Raw genomic sequence first — 21,908 nt, 5'->3', positions numbered from 1 at the left:
AGATACCCAAAAGACTTGGAGAAATTAAACTGACTATAATTTCTATATAATAAATGGCAACAACTTTAAAGGGGAACACTTTGTTTTGAACAGTGGGCCATAAACTGCCAAGTTTTCTCTCTGTATTTCTAGTATTCAGATGAAACTGCACTAGTTTAAGAAATGCAGAGCAAGACACAAAGATTAACTGACATGTTCACAACTACTGTGACACTGACTACACAGTGGGAAACATCCTTTAGCTTCCTCGTTGATTTATACCTCCTTTATCACTACGACAAATGTAAATTCCAAACAGTGAAACGCATTTGTTCCCAAGCTGTCGATCTTTACTACATCTACTTCTCCACAATACCTGATAATAATCTACAGTCCAGTTTGCACACTTCAAAAATAATCTGATCTACTATTCTGGAAATATCATGTAAATTTAAAAATGAAATGAAGCCTTACCTAGAGAAGTATATGATATAGGAATCACAACCACCTGACTACTCCTCTTGAATTAGCTGCCTGAGTAACCGCATGAGTTTCCGAGACAACAGTGCCAAATTAGCACTGCTAAGCCAAATTACTCTTTCAGGCTTGATGCAATTCTATGAAGTATACATAGTACGGCAAAACAGGACCCACAAAAGTAGTTCAATACTGCAGTCAGCCTATGACCTTGAGACTTATCCTGCTGTGCTCATTCAGAACTATGCATGCCATTCGCTAGCCAAAAACTGTTGCAAAAGGGGTCCATTTGGAAGTACGTCAAAATAATGAAAAATAAAGAAAGCAAATTCAGGTCTTCAAAACAAATCTGGCAACAAAAGCATCACTTACCGTAAAACTACAGTGAAGTGATTTCCATGCAGTTCTCCCAGTTTCAGGGGGTGTTTCTCATAGCTGAAATTTCCCAGCTTAAAGTTCATCAAGCATTTGTTCAGGTGAGACAATCGTTGAGCTGTGATTCTAGAAACAAAGATTTATAATCAGCAAATAAAATGTTCAGCTTTATATCATTACAGCTAATATACATCAGAGAAAGAATCTAATATACAGCAGAGAAATAATTTCCTTCAATCCACCAACTGACCTTGACTTTGCTCTTATAAAACACAGTTTTCCCTTCATATACTTTGCTGGAATACCCCTTTTGATACAAGTCACAAAAAGGTTGAGATACAGAACTTTTCTGTTGTAGAACTGTACAGCTGAACTATATGAACAGAGACAGGATACGATAATACTTCTGCACCCTACTAACTCTTTTCTACACACATATACATTCTGCAACAAATGGTATGACTAGGAAGTACACAAGGTGGAAAGCAATCTATAGGTCTACTAAAATGCAATACCAATACCTTACAAAACCTCATGTCTGGTTTGGGAGGGTGGCCTAATGGTTAAGGTGTTTGCCTTACAAACACAAGGTGCAGGGTTTGAGTCTCACATGGGATAACTGGCTAGGCTTACAATGGCTCTCAAGGACAGTTAATTTAGTACTAACCTATGAACCTATAACTGATATGCAACCAGGCACAATTAGTCTAAAGTTACAAGATGGTACATTGTCTTGTGTATGTATAAATACATTTTATACATATGCAGACAGGTATACCTGCAAGCACATTTAGAAGTATTTAACTACATGCACACTTGCATCTCACCATAATAAACTCTTGATGGAAACCTTAAATGTCTTTCAGGAAGCCCCCCTTTGTTAAAATTACAGCTCCTGAAAGCATCACTGACATGTCCTGCATCATATTCTCCTCATTTCTGTGATTAACATCTTCAGCTAAAATATCTATAAGGAATCAAGATCCTGGCCCCAAACATGTGATTACTTTTGCTCTTAAGTTTCTTTCCATGCCTAAGTTACTGCTCTGATTACAGCCGCAATGCCATAAGCCAGCTATTATGCTGCCATTTGTGAATAAGCCACCAAATTTACTCCAGCTCAAAAAAAAAAAAACAATTACTGTGTTTTGTAACACTATTCAGCAATATAAACAAAGAGACCAGTCACCAGTGGAATCTCGCAGGGTTCTGTGCTGGGACCTCTTCTGTATGGCATATCTTTTCTGAAGTAAAAGCCAATACCAAAGGGCTCTGGCCGACTAAGTTTGCATATGACTACAGCTATGAGCAGTCATTGAATCCCCAAATTACTTAAATATCCTGCAGGAAGGTTTGTCCTAAATAACTGGTGCCAAAATCATGGACTGAAACTAAAAGCTAAAAAATGTATTACTATATCCTTCGGTAAGCCAGGGAACTACCACACTGACAATATCCCCGTATGAGTTGACCCAGTTGTTTGGGATTTGGAAACTTATGTGGAAAATTATCCAATTCTGACCAAAATGTATCCATCGTTGTAAGAAAGTCCTCCTATATTGCACAGCTTATAAAAACAAAGGGACTGTGTCTATATCATCGTCACCCCCCCACCCAGCCCTCATCAGGCAAATCTTAGAGTATAATGTCACCTTTGGCATGCATCTGTCCAGACAAATGCAACTGGAATATCCACAGAGATACCTTACTGAAAGGATATAAGGCCTACACATGTCCTGTATGAACCAACTCAAAGCCCTGTCACTATACTTGGTATTCCACAGACTGCTAAGAGGTGACTTGTGTCTGGCATACAAGGCATCCTCTGATCCAATACTGATAGATTTACTGCACATTAGGAAATAAAATGTCATCAGAAATACTCAGTTTATCTAAACCTCTTCAGCATCAACAAAACAGTTTGGAGGGACAGGTATATCTCACAGAGAATGATGCTGTTCTGGAACAGACTCCCCAACCACATAAAACAAAGTTCCTGCCCACATCCAACAGCAACTTAAATCTATGGATGAGAAACAGAAAATGTACCCTAGGACTGTCCCCTGTGCTACTGATGGGCAGAGGCAGCTCCTAAATGCTTTATCCCATGCATGGGTCCCCTCAAATTATGTATAGTACGATTCCAGTTATGCTCATTACAGGTAATATATATTGACCATGGGATGGGTATGGCCAATCTCTAACCAAAAGAGATAGGTTAATTTGATCAAAAAACTGGAAACTAGGTAGACCTGAAGTGGCCTCAATGGGCAGTTAGCCTAGTACTTACCTGCAAACCTACAGTGGATATAAAAAGTGTACACACTCATGTTAAAATGCCAGCTTTTTGTGATACATAAAAAAATGAGACCACAATACATCATTTCAAAACTCGTCCCACCTTCAATGTGAGCTATAACCTGTACAATTCAATTGAAAAACAAATCTGTTAGGGGAAAAATATAAAAAATAAAAAAAAACGTACAATAAGCTGGTTGCACAAGTGTGCACACCCTTTAATACCTTGTTGAAGCACCTTTTGATTTAATAACAGCATTCAGTCTTCTTGGGTACACACCTGCCATCAATTAAAGTGACTCTGATTAACCCCAAATAAAGTTTAGCTGTCCTAGTAGGATTTTCCTGACATTTACTCAGTTGCCTGTTAAAGCTAAAGCTAGGGTTCGCAGAGACCATACAAAGCATCACAGGGATCTCATTGTTGAAAGGCATCAGTTAGGAGAAAGCTACAAAAAAATTTCCACAGCACTGGATACACCATGGAACACAGTGAAGACAGTCATCAAAAAGTGGAGAAAATATGGGACAACAGTGACATTGCAAAGAACTGGACATCATCATCATCAGCCCCCCCCCCCCCTTTCCCATTTTCTACATGAGGTTGGGGTATCGTGTTAACTGTCGATAACTCTTTCGATTCAGTGCCACACTCCTGCCTTCTTCAACACTCATGCATGCCTCTCGCAAATCTTCTTTCACACAATCCATCCACCTCTTTGCTGGACGTCCTCGCTTCCTCTTACCTTCTTCCTGCATGTCCCAAATCTTCCTCAACAGATTGTCTTCTGCTTTCCTACATGTGCCCAAACCACAGTAATCTGTTCTCTTTGATCTTTTCTGCAACTGGTGCTACTTTGGCCTCTGCTCTTATGTCCTCATTTCTTCGTCTGTTCCACAGTGTGCATCCTATCACCTTTCTCATGCACTTCATTTCCATCACCTCTAGCTTCTTTAACTGTTCTGCCTTTACTGCCCAGTTTTCTGTACCATACAGTAGTAGTAGTGGTTGCACTACCTTACTTTTCAGCTTCTTTGGCATTCTTCTGTCATAGACTACACCTGATACTCTATGCCAGTTGGCTGCAGCCACTCTGATTCTAGCTTTGACCGCTTCATTCAGATTACCCTTCTCCTCAACTACTCCTCCCAGATACTGTTTACCTGTTCCACTATCTTACCTACTGTTTACCTGTTCCACTATCTTCCCTTCTATCTCTATTCTCAGCTTCTTCTGATTTCCCCAATTTGCTGCCATTACCACCATCTTATCTGCGCTTAGTTTCATCCCATGTCCCTTCAAATTTGCATTGCATTCACCTATCCTTTGCTGAAGCTCTAGCTCAGAGTCTGCCTGTACTGCCACATCGTCTGCATACACCAGCTTTGTTGATCCATCCCCTCCAACCTGTTTGCTAATGTAGTCCATCACTAGTATGAACACCAGTGGGCTCAGAGCTGAACCCCAATGTATACCCACACCCACTGGGAACCCCTCTGTGAGGCTGAACACTGTCCATACTTGAGTCATTGAGTCCTTGTACATAGCCTGAACTAATTTTACCAATGTTTCTGGGACTTCAAACCACCGCAGTACTACCTAGATCAGCTTTCTTGAGACCTTGTTGTATGCTTTCTCCAAGTCTAGGAATGCCCAGTTGGACTCTCTCCTCATCTCTAGCTTCTTCTGAAGTATCTGTCTCAATGCAAACATCGGGTCAGTGGTGCTGCATCCTGATATGAATCCAAACTGCTCATCTCCCATCTTACATTCTACTACTCTGCATATCCATTTATCAGTCACCCTCTCCAGAACTTTCATGCAATGTGATAGGAGTTTGATGCCTCTGTACTGCCCACAGTTGTGGACGTCCCCGTAGTTCTTGCACACTGGCATGAGTATGCTTATTCTCCAGTCATTTGAGATACGCCTTTCTCTCCACACTGCTATTAGTACCCTCAAGGAGCCATTTCTCCCCTATCTCACCCAGCATCTTTATCATATCTGCTGTGACCTCATCTGAGCCTGCTGCTTTCCTTGACTTCATCTTCCTTAGTGCTGTTCTTACTTCTTCTAAGGTGGGCTCCTCTTATTCTCTCATCGTAGGTTGTTTCTGGGGCAGTACAGCTTCTGTGGGGTTTTCTTCATTCAGAAGCTGCAGGAAATACTCCTTCCATCTGCCTTTGATGTTCTCTGGGCTGATGAGCACGTTGTTGCTGGCATCCCTTATGAAGGGTGTCCGATTATCTTCTTTATCTTTCTGTCTTTGCCTTGCAACCTGATATAGTTTCTCTGTGCCCCTTACTGAGTCACTTTCCAGAAGTTGGTATAGTGTCTCCGATGTCCTATTCTTTGCTACTGCAACTTCTTTCTTAGCTTCTTTGTTAGCCAACCAGTAGTCCTTCCCAGCCTGGTCAGTTTTTTCCATCTGCCACTTCTTCCTGTACTTCTTTTTTCTTTTCATGACTTCCTGGACTTCTGCATTCCACCACCATCTTGCCTTATGTATCTTATTTCCATAACTGGCTCATCCACATATCTTTTCTGTAGTCCTAACACATGCTGTTTTTAGGCACTACCATTCTTCTTCAATTCCACCTACTTCCTCCTCTTCTAGGGGTGCTAGAGCCCAGAGTAATTCCTTGAACTGTTGCACTTTCTCTCCAGTCAACTTCCTGGTCTTCAGCCTGGTCTCTGTTGACCTTAGAGCCTCCTATGACCACTGCTTGCAGTAGATTGTGGCAACTAGTGGTTTATGCTGTGGGCAGACTTTCACTGGCGATGACTTTGCAATCCTGGATTCTGCCACAGTGCCTTTTCCTTACTTGAAGGAAGTCTACCCGAGTTGCATGTTGACTACTCCTGTACGTCATCTTGTGACTCTCTCTCTTTCTGAACCATGTGTTGGCTATTATCAAGCCATTTGCCAGACAGAAGTCTAGAATGCCTTCTCCTTCTTTATTCCTGTTGCCCCATCCATGTGGACCCAGGCAGTCCTCGTATCCTGTTCTGTCTGTCCCAATATGTGCATTCAAGTCACCCATTATCAGCACCATTTCATGTTGTCCTGTTTTATCTAGTAGGTGCTGTAACTGCTGTCTGAATGCACTCTTTTCCTCACTATCACAACCCTGTTGAGGGACATATGAATACTGCCCTATCACTACACTGGAGTCTGACTGCCATGAGTCTGTCATTAATTCTGATGATATCCCTTACTGCCTTCTGAAACCTCTCTCTCAACACAATTCCTGCACCATTTCTAGCCTGCCCTCCACCTGAGTAGTAGACTGTGGATCCCAAGCCAAGTGGCTTTGCTGCACTGCCCTTCCATCTCGTCTCCTGGACAATACATAGGATGTCCAACTTCCTCGTCTCCTGGACAATACATAGGATGTCCAACTTCCTCCATATCATCATGCCATACACTTCAAAGCTGCATCCTGTCAGTGAACCTACATTAAGCGTAGCAATTCTCAGTTCATGTTTGGCAGGTTCGCTCAACAGAGTTATCCCAGGTAAACCAGGCTGGGCAACTACACACGGCCAGCCAGTAGCTTACTGACCCAGGGCTGCTGGGCTTTTATGGCGGGCACACACTGGCCAATAGGGGCACATATATCCCTCCCACTGTTAGCATGGGTCCCTGGCATGGGTCAGAGTAGGCAGGGTCATCAACCCACTTAGCACCAGTAACTACCCATGCCCATTTTTGGCGACATTAGCCAACATGACCAAATCACCTAGAGCCATATTTTACACCGCTGAGTGGCTAGCCTTGCCACTGTGTGCAGTCTGTGATCTGTGTTCTCCTATCTTGAGGATACTGCGCACCACAGTAGATGCCCAAAGCAGTTGGTCTGTACAACCCTTCCCCCTATAGGGCACCATGTAGAGTCTGTATTGTTAACCCTCTAAACTTGATGAAAAGACAAGATGAAAACTGGTCAGTGAGGCTGCCAAGAGACCTACAGCAGCATTGAAGGAAGTCTGTTCGTTCTCACATGCTGGTGGGTACTATTAGTTTGTGCTACTCTTTAGTAACAGCTTTGTTTTATATCCATGGTTGTTGCAGACTACTATGTCCTTAAAAGTTTTTTTTAAATATAATGTTTACTGTAATTCTGTTTTCAGAATGAGATAGTGTTTTGGTTTGGTTATGTTGCATTTAAGTGTACTGTGTTAGACTGAAGAACTTGCTGCTTTTTAGGTTCTAGCAAATGGATGATGCAGGTAAAGTGGAAAAAGTCGTTAAATTAATACATACAAATCAAAATGTATAGTACATATAAAATGTGTGCATACAACATATGTACATACATGCGCAGACACACACAAAAACGTTCTTACAACTTTGAATAACTTAATTTGCACTATGCTTACTGCAGTACTGCAAACAAGATGCAGGGATGAAGCCAATGACATCTCTGGGTGGAAACTCCCGGATATGTTCAGAATTAGTCCAAAATGATAAAAAAAATCACTGAACCCACAGACATTGCCAACATACTGGCAGACAGGTTCAGTGCAAATTTCTCCCCTCCCTCTCTCCCAAAAGGAGAAATATCTATCCCACCAGAGTCTAGCCTCCCAAACATCTCAGATGCCCAGGTGAGAGCTGCTCTCTCTAAAGCAAAAAACACAGGATCAATGGGACCGGACGGTGTCCCCGGCTGTGTGCTACACGAACTCAATGAGGAACTAAACCCACACATAAGGCTGCTGTTTTATCTTAGCCTTACTACAGGATACGTACCCAAAGAATGGCGTACGGCAACTGTGGTCCCACTCCACAAAGGCGGTGCTTCTACGGACCCTGGAAATTACCGCCCCATAAGCTTGACGAGCCTTGTCTGCAAAGCTATGGAGAGGATCATAATGGAACTCATAAATAAAGACATTGGGGACCTACAGACACTGGATCCTACCCAATTTGGCTTTGTCAAGGGCAGATCCTGCCTCTTGAACTTGGTCGACTTTTTTGAAACAGTCACTAAGGTCATTGATGAGGGTACGGCAGTTCACACAGCCTACCTTGACCTAGCAAAAGCGTTTGACACAATACCCCACTCGGGCATCATAGAAAAGCTCACCAGCTTAGATGTAAACCCATATGTCACAAGATGGGTTGCAAACTGGCTCAAGGACACAACACACAGGGTTAGAGTTGCTGGTGCCATGTCAGACTCTAAGCCGGTCACAAGCGGTGTCCCACAGGGCTCAGTCCTGGGCCCCCTCTTGTTCGGCATTTATTTTTCTGAAGTGCAGGCAAACATAGGGGATTGTGGCTGACAAAATTTGCAGATGACTGCAAACTGGGCACCATAATTGACACTCCATCAGACACAGACATCCTCCAGAGAGGTCTCATAGAAATGGATAACTGGTGCCAGAGCCATGGCCTTAAGCTAAATGCCAAAAAATGTATAGTCATACCCTTTGGGAAAAACAAGGTAACCCTTAATTACCACATAGGTGGTAATCCATTAAACACGGAAGAAGTTATCAGGGACCTGGGGACCCAAGTTGACAGTAACCTCTCTTTTGACACTCACATTGCCAAAGTGGTTAGGAAGACCTTCTACATTGCCCACCTGATCATGAAGGGATTCACATCCAGATCAGGAGAGTTCATTGTACCCCTGTACTCTTCACTTATCAGACCAATGATTGAGTACAATGCCCCATTCGGAATGTACCTTACCCGACACCTGCAGCAGTTGGAAAGACCCCAAAAGTTCCTCACCAAAAGGATAAAGGGGCTCAAACATATGTCATACGATGCCCGACTGAAGAAACTCCAGCTCTATTCAGTCGCATACCGCCTGCTCAGAGGTGATCTGTGCCTGACATACAAGGCCATGTCCAACCCGGAATTAATGGACATGCTCCACCTCAAAAAATCCAAATCCACCAGAGCCACGAGAGCAAGAGACTTAAACCTCAACACGGATATAAATAGGACGTGCTGGAGGGACAGATTAATCACCCAGAGACTCCCTACACTATGGAACAGAATCCCAGTCCATGTGAGGCAGAGCCCCTCACTGACTCTGTTCAAGAGAAATCTTGACGAGTGGATGGGAGATCGTAGGTTTACCCCGGGAATCATCTCTGTGTCACTGCTGGACAGAGTCACAGCAAACTAATGGGTACAGTATTCTCATCCTAAGGGGTGGTGAAAGCCACACACACTCTGGCTAGGCTTATAAATGCCCTAGGGCAGATAGCCTAGTATAAACCTATGAACCTATGAACACTGGTTGTCCAGTCTGAGGTAATAAAGCTTTTAAAAGGGCTGGAGCCACATAACTAATTATTCTACTGACAGAACTTTACTTTTGGATGCTGCTGCTCAACTGTCACCTAACAGAAGCTAAAAGGTACGGCAGAACTCCTCAGAATGAAAGCTGAAAGTATGTTTCCAAAGTGGACACAGTCTTCACAGAACTGTCTCCCCATATTTCTCCATGACTCTTGAATATACAAAGTTTTACTAACTGAAACAAAATAGTCTTATTATTGAGATAAATTAAGTTGCACAAAACAAAATTTGTGACAGTGTCATTTGGGAAAGTGGCGCACACTGAAAATATAGACTGATTTTGCCTGTGGTATTGAAATTTTACTGGGAAGGGTATTAGGTCAAGATTTACAAATACAGAAGAGGTGACTTCTAACATTAAAAAACTTCCTATGCATGCTTCTGCTATGAATTAATTTATGATTTTCAAAATGGTGACAATACAAGCTCAGGAGCAACAGAAAATGAAGAACTTTAAACTGAACAAAGGAGACTGTTTATCTGTACTTCCACTGTGGTTTGAAAGAATAATTATTACTGAAGAGAACTTGACTTACTGAATGATTCACTGATTAACTGACATCTGTTAACTGGGAATATCTAACTTAAATACAAGAACCTTTTTAGTGCAGTCCCAGGACGAGAGACTTCATTCATACATCCATTAACAAGGCAGTGTTACAATACAACATATAGTTAACAAAAGCATGTCACATTATAAAATGACAAGGAAAAACAAAATTGAAAATTCACATAGCAGACAAAAATACGCACATTAAAGCTTTATAAAACACCTTGTGCAGGAAGCATTATATATAGACTATATACATATAGGATTAGGAGTTGATACTCTGGTGGATGTTCACACTGACAGTTGGTTAACAAGCATGTAGTAGGCACTGCAAGTAGAGGTAACATATTAGGGGGAGACACAGAAAGGAGCACTGCAGCGTTACAGCTTCTGTTAAATATAGTGGAAATGCAATGGAATTGACTTCAAAGATCATTTTGCATTTAAGTCAGTATTTAGTGCATACATAATTCCAGGTACTCATTAAGGTCTTTCCTTAGCTTTAGTAAAAAAACCTGTGATGCGATTCTGAAAGAGAGAGTTATACAGTTTTCCCATGCACAAAGAGTAGAGATAGTCTCCATGGTGATTTGTTGACTTGGATACAATTATACGATGTAAGTTTTGATATCATAGCAGTCAATGAGTGTGGCATGTTTTAACAAGACTAATAAATATACATGTGAATGAAGGAGGATAACATATTTATACAGTGGCTGTTGTATAAATATATGTAAGGGAGAATTATTTAGAATGCACAATGGAAAAATTAGAGAAACCTGTATTAGGACAAACAGACCACTAATGTATAACACATTTGTTAGGTACATTTTTAAGTCCCAGTTGGATAACTAAATGCAAGTAAAATACTAGAGTTGTTTTTGGAAACTTACATATAACAAAGGAGTTAGTGAAAAACATGTTACTAATCTACAAGAGGGTAAATTCTGCATGTGGGTATATGAGGACAGAACCTTAAGGTGGGACAAGTATGTAGAAATGAAAGGTTACAGTTACTTTTCCTTTTTTTTTTTTTTTTTGCAAGATGATACAAAATACAATTACTTATGAAGTTTATTGAAAGCATCTTAAATAGATTTGCTGGAGCCTCAGTGACCATTCTTTTCTGAGCACTTACCTGATGGTTCTTGTTCTCTGCGGTGTCATCCCGCTCCGTTCACCCTCCGAGCTCACTTTGTTTTGTTCACCCTCCGGGCTCACTTCGCTCCCCTACCCTGTCCACGAATCTCTCCTGCCCCCACTACCTCTACATTTAAACCTATCCAGACCACACCACACCCCTTCCTCTGCCAGCTCCACCCCATCAACCCCTTCCTCTGTTAGCTTCACCCTCCTCATCCATACAGTCCATCTCTCAACATACTCCATTTAATATCACACTAGCACCCTATCTACATACTACTCCCCTTTCTTTATTTCTTCAAACTTTATTACTCTCCTCAAATTATCCATTTAAGTAGTTTATCTGATTAACTCTCTAATAATCCTTAATCTAAAATGATTCCCCTTACTCTCCTATCACTAATGCTCTTCTCTCTCTCTTCACTATCATATCTGGTTCCTATCCAACCTATTCTAAGCTCTCCAAGACACTACCTCTTACACCAACAACACAAATCACTACTCGCTACCCATCACTGCTCATCTCTTTTACACAGACAATATATTCTTCTTTAAACCCAAACTGTTTCAGACATGGCTACACCTGTTTAATATTAGACTTACTGACAACTTAACCAAAATAAAATCCTTTCTTTACTATACAATCTTGAAATTCCTCCAGCTCTGCAGTGACATCCACACTAACCCTGGTCCCAACATTTCACAATCCACATCTTCAACCCATATTCCAGGTACACAAAAGATGCTTAAATTTATCTCAGTAAATACACACAGCATGTGCAACGAAATTTCTGAATTGCATGCTTGAGTGACTGCAAAATCTCTTCACATACTAGTAATCACTGAAACCTGGCTTAAAGCACACAGAGGATACCAAAGCACTTCTTGTAGGCTTTAATATGTTCAGAGCTGACAGACTTAAAAGAAAAGGAGGCGGAGCTGCAGTAATGTATCCTGCATTTACTTCCTTAACCCCTCACAACCAATCCATACCCTCCTTTGACAAAGCTAAACTACTGATCACCTACCTTAAACAATAATAAAAGTCTCTGCATTACAGCTTTATACGTACCACTTGGCAATACCTTAACTCTGGAAAGTATCCTATCTTAGGTATCAACAAATATTTCTCTGGAAACAGTAATATTAGGTGATGTCGACACGGACTGGCAGAAACTTAACTTACAGTTTCCTACAGATTGCATAAACCTATTTGGATTTTCTCAATTAATTACTCACCAAACCTTTACCAGTTCCGCAAACCAAAATGGCTCAATAATTGAATGGATTTTGGTCTCCCATCCTAATAATTTCTCTCAATCCAAAACACTTCCAGCCTCTGTTGGTGATCAGCACCCCATCTGTACAACTAGACTTACTTCACATTCATGTAGACAACATGCCTACAAGACAGTACGAAACCTATCCAACTTTGACCAGTAGGCCTTTACAAATTTACGAAACTCCATCGATCGGTCTTTCCTTAAATACTTAACACTACAAGATACAGGTGAACAATTTAATTTTACATTCCTAAACACATTAGACAGTTTAGCTCCCATCAGAAGGAAAAGATTCAAAACCAGTTATACTACCTAGCTTTCTGTCTATACCAGATCACTCCTGCAAAAAGAGACTAGCCTTGGACAACTTACCTAAAACATAAGGCTCACAATAATTTACAGCATTTCAAAGCACTGAGTAACCTTGTAAAGAAACAGGTTAATTTAGACAGAAAACAATTCTATGCAAAGTCACAAAATCAGCACCAATCCAGTCCAAAATCCTTCTGGCACACTATCAAAAAAATCCTAAACCCAGGAAGTCAGACCTCCCCCAACCCTCCTGTGACAGTACCTCCCCTGACACAGCAACTCAGTTTAACTCTTACTTCATAGATAACATAACTTCCATCACTAATAAAATTCCCTCCATCTCCCTCTACCCTCTCTCTCAGCCTCATATTACCTGTCACTCCACATTTTTCCTTCAACCAGTTCCTACTTCCTTCATCAAATCCCTCCTGTGCAATCTCAAGCCATGTTCCCCCTCTGTAGGAAATCTTCCTAACGAATTCCTAAAAATGCCTGCTGACTCAAATGCCTACCTAGTCTCAATACTCATTAACAGATCCATCATGGAGTCTTATGTCCCCCCATCATTCCTCTCCACAAAGGTGGCACCTTCACAGAAATTTCTAACTATATGCCCATTGTTATTCTTTCCCCACTATCAAAAATTGTAGAAAAATATACTCATACACATCTTCTTCAATACCTGCTTGACAATAATCTTCTCTCTCCCACCCAACATGATTCAGACCAGCACACAGCACTATCACTACTCTGCTATCCTTGACTCTCACTGTCGACAAAGCTTGTGACTCAGGAAACTGTCTCTTCTCTGTTCATAGATCTATCCAAAGCCTTTGACACTGTCTTCCATCCCCAACTCTTACCCCAACTATCTCTTCTGGGCTTAACCAAAACATCCTTACAATGATATCTGTTAGAGAGACAGCTAGTGAACCAATCTGTCAAAAGGAACTCTAACTTCTCTCCTTATTTACCTGTTACAGCTGGGGGACCCCACGGCTGAATACTAGGGTCCACTTCTCTTCAATATTTTTATTAACCATTTTAATACTGCCACCAAACAAGCCACCCTAACTCAATATGCTGATGACTCTACATTAATCTGCTCTGCCAGGACTCTCTCTCTCTCATCTACCTTGTTAACTCAAGAAGCATTCAATTCCATTGAGTCTTGGCTCACTAATAACCATTTACCAATTAACCAAACAAAAAAAAAACTACACTTCTACTATTTTACCAAAACAATTTTCTCCAGATACCTCTAACTTTGCTAGTGCTCTCTGAACAATACTTCAATTGATGTGGTTTCACATACAAAACTGTTAGGTGTAACTATTGACAACAATCTTAAGTTTGGCCTACATATCAGCAACAACATAAAAAGAAAAAAAAAAACTTATCAAAAATTGGGGATGACATATAGGGCTAAGTAATTAATCTCCAACTCCGCAAGAGTAGCCCTTGCCACCACTTATCTCTTACCCTCCCCTTCTGTATGAGTCACCAATTCTAACCAATCTTCACTCTTCCCTCAAAGCAAAACTTAGTGTTATAATAACATAGCTAAATTTGCCACAGGGCAGGCCCACTACTCTCACCATTGTTCTGTTCCGAAATCCCTAAATTCGTTCGAACTACCCCACCTTCTCACCTTTAATCAACTAACATTAACTCACAGAAAACTGTACATCTCCTCATTTTCACAAATGACATCATTACTACTTCAACACTATGTTCCATCTCGTGACCTACCCTTCTCTCACAAGTATCTACTAATTGGGTTAGTCTGTACTCTCACTGTGTTGCCACATCATGAAATAACATTCCTGAAGCAATCAGATTTGCACCCCAATACTATTCCTTTAAGTCTACACTGAAAGAACATCTAACCAATAATTGGATCTGCCCATGCTCCTTGCCATCTTAGTACTCTTTTCGGTACTTACGTATTATCGCAACCACATTTTCCGATGTGCTGGACTTTCTTGTCTTTTATTCAAACAACAAAAAGGGAGTGTAATCAGGAAGGGTAGACTGTTAAAAACTCTTCTGGGATGTTGGTGGTGGGTTTGTAAAATGTTTAAGGGTTCAAATTTGAGGATTTATGCTAGCGTGCTTGAAAGACGTCAAGCATTGAATTCAGTGATCATCACAGTGGCTGCGGGTATATACGTACGTTGGCCGGAAAGGAGTGTGGGCAAGTTATAGCGTACGATGTTTAGACACACACACACACACACACACACACACACACACACACACACACACACACACACACACACACACACACACACACACACACACACTTCCAATGGATTAGCTGCTTTAGAGCACGCTAGGCACAAATCCTCACATTTGAAAACCCTTAATCGTTTCTACAAACCCACCACCAAGATCCCACAAAAGAGTATTTTAACAGTCTACCCTTCCCGATTACTTTGTAAGAAGTTAGACAGGGTACTGCTTTGCTTCTCTTTTCTGATGGCTTTCCGTTCTCAGGGCAAAGGCTGTGAAGAAGGAACGCGTTTTAAATGGAATGGGGGACTTGCTTAACTGACATCATGAGATGCTGGCAGTAAATGGGGAAACCTGTTTCTCAAACCTTATTTCTTCAGCCGTTTCAGTGAGAAACCTTCCTGAAAATCAGAACACATTACAGAAAACATGTCTCTGAGTTTTTTTCATACTTCATTGGTCCCAGCTGACACAAGGAGAAGCAACCAGCATTAGTGCGAAAATGTGGTTGCGATAATACGCAAGTACCCTCTTTTCTATTCCTTTCTCCCCACTCTTTATAAACTTTCTCTTGATATATCCTACTTCCCTTCCTACATTACCTACTCTCTAGCCTCACCACTCTAATTCCTTAACCTTCTAATGTCCTTTCTTTATATTTTTACACTAACATTTATCTACAGTAATCTAGAATTTATGACCGAAATTTACTACCTAGTTCTCCTGCCAGAAAGAGCATATGGCTTTTACAACCTATTACATATTTTTCATGCATCATTATGTAACATGCATATTAGGAACTCTCTTCTATCATGTATATAATATATGGTCAACTTTATTGCTTGCCTTACATTTTCTTTATTTTCTTTTATTGTAGTCACAAATTGTACTACTTTGTTATTGTCTTAATATTTGTAACCACTGTTCAATTTTTTTTAAATTCTGTTTAATGTGTACTGTGGAGCTTTTCTCCCCAGGCCTCCGCTGAAAATGGGCTCATACTCAGTCAGACTTTCCCAGTAAACAAATGTCAAATAAATAAGACTAATTTTTTTTAACACAGCATTTTTTTATCCATTCAAATATTAACTTGTGCCACATAGTCTAAGGGTCTGAATTTGAAAAGTCAACATAATGAGTCCACAATATAGTCCCATATATTCCATTTATTAATGAAGTATTTACAGTTTTTTTCTTTTTATAGCCCGTAATTTTGCTTTTCTTAACATACAATTCAAAGTTTCAGTGATCACAAACACCTCCCTTGGTTTTCTACTTCATTGCAATACTTTCTTTGGCAACTAAATGTATCAATAAATTTTCCAGCTCTACATCCCATGTTAAGGAGGAACAGACGTTTATTCAGAATTTGGGGCTCCCAATTTAGTTACTACTTCCTATACCTCTTTGAAGATATCTAGTTTTAAACACTCCCAAATATACCTTTCCAATTACCATTATCTTCCATTTCACATCTCCAATACATACATGATACAACAGAGAACATACTATGGAGGCATTTAAGGCCAACAATTCTAAAATGTCTAGGCATAATTGCACATCTAGTAGCCTCACAAATCTTTTGCCATTATTTCCTGTTTCTCCGAATCATTGTGCCTCTTTTATCCTCATTATTTTTTATTTTTATATTCTCTACTTGTCTCTGGTAACTGTTGTAGAATACTTTATACCCCCTACTAATAATGCCCTTCATGCTCACTTCTTTGGTCCTTGATTTCATTATAAACTTTACCAGGTCTGGCATTCCTACCACAGTTCTTACTTCTCTTTCCATTTTCCTGTGTTCTGCTAACAGACCTATCTGTAGCAGACTGTCTTCAGCTGTAAAACTACACAATTCTCTAGCTTCATTCCATTCTACTGCTGTCTCTGCATTATGTAACTGTTCCCAATATATTGATTTCTTATCTAGCTTACAGCAATTAGCACTGGGCACCAGTACTGTTCACCTGACTGAGGTGTTAAGACCCATCTCTACTGGTACTACTTATGTTCTCCAAGCTTTTACCAATTTAGACGTCAGATATGTGGTATACAATATAATGATTTGCATGTTTATTCATAAGCTCTTTTTCTAACTGTAACCCAAAACCTTACTTGCCTCTTCTACCAATTATTTCCATTAAGGCAAATGATTTGCTTATCTCCAGTTAGCGTTAGTTCTCCCATTTTATCCTGAACTTTTTACCACCCTAGAAGAACTTTTTAAGCTCTCTGTCAACAGTTTGCCATAGTTCAACCTCTGGGGTATAGAAATAGACTGTCCTGGTAGATCAAAAACATTTTTAGAAATTGTATTTTGCTGTCCAAATCCATAATGAGTAGCTTACAGACTTTTTAATTCTTACTTTCTGCTTTGACAGGACTCCATACTGCACAGATGATTAGGAAATATAAGGGTAAATTTGAATTACCTAGAAGAGAAACCACGGTAAATGCATGAGTAGAGGGATGGGTGATGACATAATTACTGAAAACAAGGAAAGAGCAACATATAATCTAGAAAAGCTTTTAAATAAAATTTAAGAGTTCTTTCAAACCGGCATCAAGGAATAAATATTTTTAGCATTCTATGCATTAAACAAAAACACTGGCATTTTGGCTAAGGTATCATAGTGTGCGATTGGTGACAGTATGCACAAAGCATGAGAATGATGGGAGTACTGGTACAGATCCAGTAATGATGGCAGAAAATGCTTACAGAGAACAGGAGGAAAGCTTGACAAAATTTACTGCATTAGAATTAGGTGAAATATTTATGGAACAGGCTTGGAGAAAGGTGATGGCTTGCTAACTCAGTACTGCAGTTTGCAGTTACAAGAACTAAAATAATTGGCACAATTATTTAATTTTCTACTGTAGCTGTGGTAACAATGATTCCCCCAAATAGCAAAAGATCAAAGCCTTCTGTCACCATACAGACCAATATTCTCAACTCCTGATTATTTTTTTACAGCACCACTGGCAAAGAAAATAGCAAGGCCGATTCCAGATTTGACAACATGATCAATTTACGTTTGCTGCTGGTAAGGACCCTCCAGTGGAAGTGAATCTTGAAGCAGGGACAGCCTTTAACTGAAGCCAATACATGTAAAATAGTATAGGATAAGCTGAAAACCACAACCAATATGCATGGCAGTATGTCAGTACACTTAAGAATATAAAGAACAAAGCAGGGATGTCCATTGTCACCATAGCTGTTTGCATTATACAAAGAATATTTGGCTGCATTCGTGAGGACTTTACATATGGAAAGAGATATACGGCTGGGTGAGGAATTTAAAGTACCACTATTTGAGGATGAAGTATTGATTTATTTGATACATTCAAGAAGGACACTGACAAGTTGCTTCACATGGTGGATAAATGTGATAAAATGTTGGGTTAGGGGCTGAAAACAATGAAAATGTGAGTGGTGGAAATAAAATGTATTACTTTGGCAATACTGCAGAGAAAGCTTGGTTATTTATGGAAGCAAGCCACCCAGTGGTGTGAACCTTGGCTCTAGATGATTGTCACCGTTGAAGTGACACTCTGACCCTATGTGTGCAAAAATGGGAAAAGCATTTGTGGATGGATTACATTTGGAATACAGGTAAGAGTACACTGGATTTTGTCTATAAATATGATATATGAAAAGCTTACAGAATAAGTAAATAATCAGTCTACAAAACACTACAAGCCAGCTAGTAAAGCCATACTGCAAAAATGGGAAAAGCATTTGTGGATGGATGGATTACATTTGGAATACAGGTAGGAGTACACTGAATTTTGTCTATAAATATGATATATGAAAAGCTTACAGAATAAGTAAATAATCAGTCTACAAAACACAAGCCAGCTAGTAAAGCCATACTCAAAAAAACTTCCTCAAACCCTCAAGATGAGAACACAAGATATACTGTAGGAAAACTGAAGATTCCCAGGTAGTTATCTAGTCTTGATTTGAAGGTATAAAGGGTGCTACTCTGCTTGACATGCAGTGGAAGTTTGTTGCACAGGCAGAGGGGATATCTGCTGGGATATGAATTTATCACGTCAACATGTCTCACCAAGCCAACATTAGTTACCTATTGGAGATTCAGTTCCTCCTTTAACCAGTTATTTAAGGAATCATTTGTTCTGTAAAGGAAGAAGAGGTTAAGAAGGATAATTTCTTTTAGGGGTCAAAAGACCAGACACAGATCAGCACAGGGAAAGTCTATGAGAGATCAAGTACAGACAGAGGGAAGCTAGTCTGTCTAAATAAATGACAAATCTTTGTAGTTGAAAACTCTCTGAGGTATCTCAACTTGAGTGACACATTTAGACAAATTACAAGCAAAAAGGGGTTTCATATGCAATGATTTTTATAAAAGATGATTAAAGTGGAATTTCGACTTCTTTCCATCTAGAAGAGATCCTTTTGCAAATGAGATGAGAGACAGAGGCAGCAGAGTACTGAATACCACCCAATTTACAGTTATCTGCAAACTTAGAGAAACAATGGTCAGGGGTGCTGGCTAGAAGTTCTGAGAAACAGAAGGCAAATAGGAGAGGGCTTAACAATGAACCCTTCTGCACAGTAGTGGCAATTTTATCTGCTTTCAGAAGTGGCACACAGCTAACTGGTTGTCTCACTGAACCTATCAACTGAAGAGCATGTGGATTTATGCTCAACTTATAAAACTGCCAACAATATCTACATGACGTACAGTGTCACAACCTTGGCCAAGTAAAAACTGCATTGAAATTGTCAACTAGGATATTGGCAATTTCCTTTGGGACAGAGTGGGCAGTACTATTTTTGTACTAGCTCTGAAAGTAATTGGGTGATGGTTATTAACTTACAGACACAGTTAAAAGTTTGTAGTAATTTTTGGTTTCAGTGGCTATTTTAAGTTCATATCTAGCTTTCTAATGGTACTCTTTAGTTCTTTACTAGCCTTCTTAAGAGTACTCCTAATGTAGGTAGAATGAGATCACCTATAAGCATTAGGTAATTTCATATAAATTCATTTTATGACAAAAGGATTTCCCACCACAGAGTGCGGTTTAAATTTGTGGTCAGTGGGACATACAGTGTTCTACAACTCCCTAAGTGGTAGATAATATTTTCTAGGGTCACATGGACATCTAGGACTTAATTTTTTGGATTCCAAGGAAACAGTGGCAAGGAGATGATATCCTTGACAGTGACACTCCCCACAACTGCCAGCAGGTCTAAAGAAGACACAAGCACTAAACTCAAGAATAGAGGGACTACTTGCACCACTTTGTTATATATGTAATTAAAGAGACATGGTTTCAATTTGTTCAGGTTGGAGAAGAGACACAACTTTAGGGATTTTTGTTAAAACTCCTGGCACTGAGTAGAGCCACCTTAATGTGCTACAAATTATACTTTCCACAACTGGAATGTCCAGCAGATGACTCTGCCAAAGATGGAGGATGAAAGGTTTAGTGTTGGACCAGAGAGTTATAGCAGTGCTTTGTTTGTGTTAATTCTGTTACTATATGTGTTTCAGGCATTTTCAGCAGAATAACTGGAAATTTTTCTAAAGCCAGTTATGAATAAGATACTGGATTATATATGAGATGGAGGTTAAGTCCACAGTACCTTGGAATACGTTAATAATGCCCAAGGAATTTGGTCCTTGATCTGGAGTTGTGAAAAATAAATCCAGGCGTGTATCCAGTCAAACAGTACATAAATAGGAGATGAATTCAACCACAAGTTTTTAGCGCATTCATTCACTCAATTTAATACGTGAACTTCTTCAGAAAACAAACATGCACTCTTACCCAAGCTCCCTTATATACTAAAAATACAGGAAATGACATCAGACACTTAAAATGTTTTCCTTACTAGTTTAACTAATGCAATGAATATCAACTTACTAATCCTATAATGAATTAGAAAATTAATTATTAAAAATTAAAAAAATGCATATGTATATACACGTCTTCAAATACAAATAACCACATACATGTAATATACATATTCTAATCTATCTCAAAGGTTACCTGTTTAATAAAAAAAACATTTAAAATTTATAGACTCCTTGAGTCCTGGTAACTTGTCAGCGGCTAAACAAAGTTGCCATAGTGTTTCTTTGCATTCCAGAATATTATTTAAATCCCCTCCAAACACCACTTCATTAACTTTTTCTAACACTGAAAATTCAAATTTCTTGAATTCTGAACATACTGCAGCATGTTTTGCCAATTAATTAAACTTGTCTTTATTTTTAATAGCTAAATTATGCCCATAAATCCTACGTTTCAAAGCCCTTTTGGTTTTTCCTATGTAGTAATGATTACAGGACACACAACAAGCAATATACACTACAAATTCTGTATTGCAATTAAAATATCCTTTAGCCCATACAGTATAATTCAAAGACTTTACAGTCACAAAGGAACTATTGCTGATAAATCTACATTGTTTGCAGTTTTTACAAGTGTAAGTACCCCCTCTTAGTGCTAACTATTCTAGTACTATCATGATGTTTACTACTGTCAACTTCTAACATAGACTTTATGTTAACCACCTTTTAGTATGTAAATTTAGATATAACACCTATTTTTTGCAGCCAATTTCTTGTTACCCAACAAAACTTTCCAATTGTTTTCTATAATGTCCCTTATGTACCACATTTCATTAACTATGGGTAAAGGAAATGAAATGTAATAATTGTTCTTGACTTCCAAATTCTTTGAAACAGAACTTATACAAATATCCTTAGACAAAAGAATAGGTTTAGCTATTCCTTGCCTTAAAGATATAACTTCCTGTTCTATCTTTTCTATCCATTCTACACCATATCCTCTGTGGAGGAACAATGATCTTAAAAATGTGATTTCATTTAGAAAGGTGTTGTCATCTGTTGTAAGTCTACTTAGACGAATGATTTGACCTTTGACGAC

The 21,908-nt window shown here is 39.4% G+C and overlaps 1 protein-coding gene across 1 annotated transcript in view; it reads right to left on the bottom strand.

Annotated features, from left to right (window-relative positions):
* The window catches only part of PUS7 (pseudouridine synthase 7), a 924,586-nt gene that overhangs the window by 641,232 nt on the left and 261,446 nt on the right, over window positions 1-21,908 (bottom strand). Inside the window, exon 8 of the mRNA XM_044088529.1 lies at window positions 829-957. Coding sequence (XP_043944464.1) covers window positions 829-957 — 129 coding nt within the window. The remainder of the gene's footprint in view (window positions 1-828; window positions 958-21,908) is intronic.

Source organism: Protopterus annectens, chromosome 11.part0 (genome assembly GCF_019279795.1).
Source record: "Protopterus annectens isolate FY-2018-M chromosome 11.part0, PAN1.0, whole genome shotgun sequence".
NCBI classification, from domain to species: Eukaryota; Metazoa; Chordata; order Ceratodontiformes; family Protopteridae; genus Protopterus; species Protopterus annectens.
The sequence above is the reverse complement of the archived record's forward strand: the minus strand, read 5'-3'. Positions and strand labels throughout refer to the sequence as shown.